Source organism: Cariama cristata, unplaced genomic scaffold (genome assembly GCF_000690535.1).
Source record: "Cariama cristata isolate BGI_N322 unplaced genomic scaffold, ASM69053v1 scaffold2437, whole genome shotgun sequence".
NCBI lineage: Eukaryota > Metazoa > Chordata > Aves > Cariamiformes > Cariamidae > Cariama > Cariama cristata.
In genome coordinates this window covers 23654-30766 of record NW_009626924.1, presented here as the reverse complement: position 1 = coordinate 30766, position 7113 = coordinate 23654, and the positions used below count along the sequence as shown (strand labels likewise).

The window sequence follows — 7113 nt, the reverse complement described above, 5'->3', positions numbered from 1 at the left end:
GCCTGAGCAGCCATTAAAATAGAGTGGAGCGTTGTTAGTGCAGAGTAATGATTTCCACATAGCTGACTTTAATCCCCTACAACACATCTGAAAACGCTTTTCCCATCCTTGAGCTGTAAATTAAACGACTCGGAACATTTGAGTGCAATGTCTGATCTCTCACCCATTACGTTACAAAAGTGTGATTAGTTGTTTTGCTGTTGCCTAAACACAAAGCTCTGACTGTTGGTAGTGTGAACTTGCTGCCAGGGCAGCTTGGGGTGGCCGTGCTGACGGCGGGGTCCCCGCTGCTCCAGGGCTTGCTCAGCTCCCCGGTCCTGGGGGGCTGCCAGGGACGTGGGCACGGGGCGTTCCTGCGGCTGGGACTGGGCTGCGAGCTCGGAGCATCAGCCCCTCCTGCAGTACCTGCCCGTGGCATCGTGCTCTTAGACAGAGCCATCTCTGAATTAATTTGGATTCCCTCGTATTCCGCTGTTCTCGGAGAAAAGAGGGGGTCTCCTTGCGTAAGCATAAATGCTTATCGGACTTACGACTTGTGTTTCTATTTGGTGAGGCTGATGTTTCTCCCAGTCCCCTTTGCTTTGCCTTTAAAAGTGCCAAACAGAACCTAAATTGTGCTGTATCAGCTAAATTTCAGAGTGATTGAAGGGGAACCTGTGGCCGAGGTGAGCCTGGCGCTGTTCGGGCCATCGCCGGAGGCTGTACGGGGCTGGCTGCCGTATACCACCAGCGCTTGGGCGCTCTGAAGAGCTGACGGTGAAGCCTTGAGTTTAATCATTAGAAGGACTAACGACGAACGGGCTTCTACAGGCAAACCAAAGCCTGGCCCTGTCTTTCATTAAGTGTAAAGATACCTAGAATGACTTTTGGAAAACACAAGTTTAGCTGCTTTCTGGTACGGTCAGTGTGATCTTTGTTTGTCAGGGGTATGAGGAACTGGGAAACTCCAACTGGAAAGTGCTGGCGGTACCAGTGACCGAATGCTGTAGCTTCATGCAGAGCAGATTTACTGCTATTGCTGTTATCTTCTGCGATCAGAATCGCTTTCTGAGTCTTGGTTCTTATTTTCTGGCAAACTGAAGCCTTCGGGGATCCTTTAAGCTGTGTTTGGCGCGTGGGCTCCCGAGCTGAGCGAAGGGGAATGCCGTAACTGCCCCTTCTCTGCGGCAGCGTGAGCACACGTCGGGCTGATTCAGTGCAGGGGAAAAAGCACAGAAATAAGAATGATGATCTCTGCCAATGTCATTAGGCTTTTTCATTGTTCTGGGCCTCAGATGAAATTCTCAATGTGGAAGCAATATACACAGCACTGGATCGTGGCAAACAGTGAGATGGGATTGCTAGGAATGCTGCCGTTCCTGAGAAGGATGGTTTCCTTTGTCCCACCAAAAACAGTTGGAAAGACCAACTTAAAGTGAATTGTCCTGGCCTAAAATCAAATAATTACAGTAAAGATAACTTATTGGAACAAGACACCTAGCTATGACAAAGAGTACGTTATTCCCTGTTGAAAAAGCTGTGATGGTGGTACTGAGTAGTGGTTTGGAACAAAACAAGCTTAAATCCTCGGGGGACGGATCCAAAGTGCGTTAAAGCCAGTGGGAGGCTTTGTGTTTGATGGGGTTTGGATCAGATGCTGAATTTGGAGAGGTAGGTTTGTATCCTGGCTGGTTTAGACGCAAAATACCAAAGGTTAAAAAAAAAAAAAAATCACCTCAAGAACTCATGGGTTAAAACATTGCTCCTTATTTTTCAAACTTGGACTCTGCAGATAATTAAACCACAGCTGAATGTGGTATGTGGCAGCGGCCAGAGTCCGGCGGAGGATGCTTGGCCGCAGGGGGTGATCTCTGCCTATCCGAACAAGACCTGTTTTCATTAAGCGGTGCATACGCGGGTTGTGATGATAAACAGAATAGGTTGCATTTGAAAACATTATCTTGTACTTCATGCAGTTTCCATCTCCCATCTCAACCTCTTAGCATCCAGAAAAGCCTGTGTAGGTGCCTGCCGGACCTTGCCGGGGCCCCTGCAGCTCCCTCATGCCCTGGGTGCTGGAGAAGACAACCACGCTGGAGATCGCATCCCAGCCGTGTCCCCAGATGCCTCTGTGGGGAAAAAATGATCTGGCACATGGAAAATCCTTGGACAGTGGCAGCGTCCTGCTCTGGCTTGGCAGAGCTGAAGATGCATTTGCAAATGGAAACTGTATTTTTAGGGCTTTTTCTATCCAGCACCTGGGTTGAAAGGGTCAAGATGATTCATACAGGGTCACATAAGCCTTCTCCCTGAAAGGCGTTTATATAGCTCCTGCTGTGGTCTAGTATATAGGCCTGCCAGGGAACACATATATACGTATATGTATGTGACTAATACACCATCAGAATACGTTTCAGGATTCAGGACCAGAATAAAGGGACTAAGCCAGGAGTATGCAGAGCAAGAACGACGGCAAGCTTGTCTACTCATTTCTTGAGCTGAAATAAGTCTGTGTCTTAAACTCCACGCTAAGTTGGAGCCTGTAGTTCAAGAATGGTTTTAAGCTTTGTGGTTTTAACAGCATGGAACTGGCATCTTCTCTATTTACCACTGTACTGTTTCTGAGGATAATTTTAGACAAATGCATATATATATATGTTTCATTCCCTGGCAGGCCTATATGCTATATACATGTTTGTGTCTTGTTGGGGTCTGGGGTTTTTTTTAAGTCTGGTTTTGGGGGATTTATTTTTTCTAGTTTTTGGTGGGTTTTGGGTTTTTTAAAAGCAATTTAAGTTGAGTTTACTTAATTTTCCCATTGCAGAGCCGAAGGGAAGACCTGGTCACCCCCTGTTCTGGAAGATGGCAAGGCTCAAGCGTACCGGATCAACGTCGAGCCGGAACCGCAGGTACGGCAGCAGCAGCCCCGCACCCACGCTGCTCTTCCAGCTTGCTTTTCTGGGGAGAGGAGATCCCAGTCTGGAAAGCCCTCTGCTCTGCCTGCAGTCCTTCCAGAGGTTAAGGAGTTTCTATGTGTGGTTTTAAAACATCCCGTTTGTTCAACTTCTCCGTGCAGATCTTGCTGTGCTTTCCTTGGGCTGGTAAAGCCCAGGCTCCTGTGGTGAACCAGATCCTTGAACTGATCTGGCTTAAACCCAGGTCCGTAATTGCCCTCCGCCCAAGTTAGGCTTTGTTGAGTCAGCTTGCCAGCGGCACGAGGAGGCTGGGCAGTGCCGCCGGGGGAGCAGCCCCCAGCATTAGACCCCCCTCAAGGCCCCTGACCAAGCTCGGGGTCAGCATTATTTTTGATGGAGCTGCTGGGAGCCTTCCCAAGGGCGCTGCCCGACGCCTGCCCTTCCCGGAGCCCAGCAGGCCCGGGGTCTGTTTGCACCTGCCTTGGCCACCATGCCTCCGTCTCGGCTGCTTCCAAAATCCACCGCACCCTCCTAATCCCGTGGCAGTGATTCACTTCGTGTGGCGGGGGATGATTTTTTTTTATTTTTTTTTTTGGTAATGGTCTCTTCTCTCTTTTTCTGTCTCACTCCTTTCTCTCCCTTCTCTCTGTTTTGCAGCTTGTCTCTTCCCTCTGTTTTCAGCTCTTTTCCCTAGACCCTCCTGCCAGCACTGCCTGCAGCCTCCCCTGCCTTCCCACCCCGTGGCCCCCAAGAGCTGGGGCGAGGGCAGGGCCGTCCCCAGCAGCAGCAGCCTGCTACGGGAGGTGGATGGAGCTGAACAGGTCTCCATCCATCGTACCCATCTCTTGACTAATAGCTTGCCAGCGAGGTCAAAGATGACTCTCGTGTCCCTTGGGCTCCTCAAAGGGAAGAGGAATGGTGTCTGTCTCTCCTCCCTTTCTGCCTCCGAGTTACCTGACCGTTGGGGTTTCGGATGTGCTGGCCCCTGGTGCATGCTGTGGAGGTATCTGGGGAATGAGGAGGGGACGAGGCAGAGGGGAGCTCCTGCTGTCTTGCTCCCCCTCAGATGGGCACTGAGCTATTATGTGTGCTGACAGAAAAATCCTGCGATTGCCACAGCACCGCGGGAGCACTCTTGCGCTGATGCCGAGTGTTCAAATATTGCTGATACGGTTTCCTTCTCCACAAAGGTGGTTTGCGTTACGGGCTGTTCCCCGAGAGCTTGTTCTGCAGCGCTCGCGAAGTGCCGGCACGCGGGTGCTGCTGGCTTAGGGCTCGGCTCCGCTGCTCGTCCCTGGAGGTGGCTCTTTGCGTGTCCTGACAAGGGTCTCGAGGTCCCCTCGGCTCAGTCCAGAAGGAATACAAGTCCTGCGAGGGTGGAGCGGGCGAGGTGATGCTACGAGGAGCAGTGTTGGCCTCGTTTGCCTTCAGCCAGGAGTGGGGAGAGAGCTCTGGCAGCAGAGACTCCACCGAATGATGAGGACGGGGGTCAGATTCTCCAAACCCTATGAAGAGCGGACCTGTATAGTCTACGCCTGTGAATCTGTTGGCCTCTGCAGCCGTGTGGAATTTGCAAATATTTTGTATTCCTGCCTGGGTACAGCGGGCAGAGGGGCTTGCAGGTGCCAGCACCGCAGAAGTGCGGCACCGGCAAACCCACCGCGACATCACCCACGAGCGACTCGTGGGTCTCCTCATCTTTCCTGCGCCGACTGATGGAGCAGGGCGGTCTGTGTGCTTGGGCTTTTGAGTTCTGGCCATGTTTGCTTCATTAATCAATTAAGGCAATCTTTTTTGACAGGTATTTTTTCTTAATAGACTTTGATGTGCCCAAAACCCTATGAATAATATTAAATGAGGAACAAATGTGCAGCAGTCCCACTGCCAGATACAACATTTCTGAGGTTTAATGCAGATTGGATTTGAATCTGGCTATTAATATATGTTACATATGGATCTTTTTAAAAATTAGACAGTTACATAGAATAAAATGAGGGAGTAGAGATGGATTTTCCTGAATCCAGACCTACACTGAAAATGTGTAAATCTGGGAAGTACTCAGTGGGTAAAGCAGATGCGTTTGCAGGAAGGCACCGAGAGGTGTACGAACAAGAATACTCAGGGATGGACAGCAGGTTCCTGCTCTTGCTCTCCTTTTCAAAGGCTGTAGCCCCACATCGTCTTGCTTAACAGCTTTTTGGGCTTCCCAGAGAGAAGGTGAAGGAGGTCCTACACAGACATCAGAGCACTCGTGCTGTGGTTGCACCCGAGATGCGCTGGTTGAGCCTTCTCCCTCCCCAAACCGCCTGTGCCTCGAGCGTGGTTCACGCTGCCGGCTGGGGACACGTGCCAGTAGCTGTCCTAACCCCTCTGTTATTGCAGGTGTCCTCTGACTCGTGTGATGCTGAGGGCGATCATCAGCACCCCAGAGTGCAGACCCTTGCAGCAGGCATCCCGTCCCCCGGGAGCGGAGATCCTGGTCGTGGCTGGAGGCCCCTCTGGAGCGATGCCGTATGACCCAGGGCTGTCCGATGTCGTATTCATTCCACCCCTGTAGCAAAGGCACGTATTAGATTGTGAGAAAGAAAAGACTTATTGTAAATTAATAGCTTGGCTCAGCATGTGCAACCTTTAGGTGCACTTCCTCACATCTGGAAAAAAGCAATCCTCTTTGAAACACAGGGGAAAAAAATTCTACTGGAATTCTGCCCTCAAATCACAAAAATAGGTTTGGGGTTGTCCTTGTGAAGGGTTTTGAGAGTTTTACCCCAAGTGGCCTTTTCAGTAATACGGAGCACATGTCTTACCTTCCTCCAAGTTTTACTTGATTAACTTTTCCATCGTACTGGGTAAAGATGTCTTGAAAGTCTTTTGACTTGTGGCTACAGTAATTCTTGCTAGGGGCCCTGAAACATGTGAGCGTAAGCAGAATGCCTAAATCTGTGCCATTTCTAGGGAAGCATGTACCCTATAACTACATTTGGAGTTGTTTGGGTGCAACCTTTGTCTTGAAGGCAGTGAGATTTGCAGATATCTTTTGTGCAAGAGAACATGGAAGGTATGGGCCAGCTGATGAGTTCTCCTCGATTTCTAAATCTGTTGTGGTTTGTCAGTTGAGCTTTGTGGAAAACCCCTACTCAGAGACCAAGAGTGTAATCAATCCTCCTCATTAAAACTTTGATTAATGCCATGACTGCAGGGAATAACTGCCCTTACAGCGGAAGAAGCTGGAAGTGGAGAGAGCTGCTTGTTTGCAATTAGCAGAACTGACACTGAAGAGGATGCTAGGCAGTCACCTTCATGAAATAATGTTATTTTTAAAAAGCAGACTTTGGTTCTCAGTTGGTTACACTACACAGGTCTGTCCTTGACAGCAAGGGTCTGTAGAGGAGGGCACAAATTCAGCAACGCTCAGACCCTTACCCTACGTAACGAAGGGCTGTGTGTCTGGCAGACCCGGTGGTGGGTGCCGGTGGGACCCATGGGGATGCTGCGGAGCGGCTCGGTGCCCTCCAGCCAGCAGTGCTGTCATCTGAAGTCAGGATTCCCGTCATGCAGACGTGACATCGCTGCCCATGTGTTGGGATCTCCAGGCTCACTTTGCCGCCGGCCCTTCGCCCGGTATCGGTGTTGCTGCAGGCACTGGCCCTGGCCATCCCTCCCCGGCAGATAGTGAGCGGGAGCACCCATCCATCAGTTTCTGGCAATCCCACTGGTTTTGGCTTCTTCTAGTGTGAGCTTGCTAGTCAAAATATCACCATGTGGTGCTAATAAAAGGAGAGGATGTTTGTTTTCTTGACTATTCCCATACTGTCAGAATTGGCAGCTTTCTGGCCCAGAGCGGCTGGAAAAGTGGGCTTTGGGCTGTGGGGCAGAGCCCTGTCAGCGCTAATTGACAGTAGATCATGGGTCTGGGTGGGGGAATAATTGCAGCAGAAATTAAATTGGCAGCACGTAGCTGGAGCTGGAATAGGATGCGAGTCCTCCCAAACCTGGACACTCGGCTAAAGTAAGCTCTAGGGGGTGAAAGGCTGGGTTTCCTCCAGCTGCCCGGAGAGGGAGAGGCACTTCCCGCAGGCGGTCAGTCAGCCCCGTGCCCCCGGGAAGGGCATCCCAGTGCCACCCGGCCGGCGGAGCGGCACCCGTGTCATTCTCGGGGGGGAAGGATGGGGATGGTGGGTCGGTGCTCCCGCTCCCCTTCCCTTGGTCCTCTCTCCCG

The 7113-nt window shown here is 51.0% G+C and overlaps 1 protein-coding gene across 1 annotated transcript in view; it reads left to right on the top strand.

Moving 5' to 3' along the window:
• Positions 1 to 7113, top strand: part of PDLIM4 (PDZ and LIM domain 4) — a 34590-nt gene that overhangs the window by 7634 nt on the left and 19843 nt on the right. The window contains exon 2 of the mRNA XM_009704225.1: positions 2804 to 2888. Within this exon, the coding sequence (XP_009702527.1) occupies positions 2804 to 2888 (85 nt within the window). The remainder of the gene's footprint in view (positions 1 to 2803; positions 2889 to 7113) is intronic.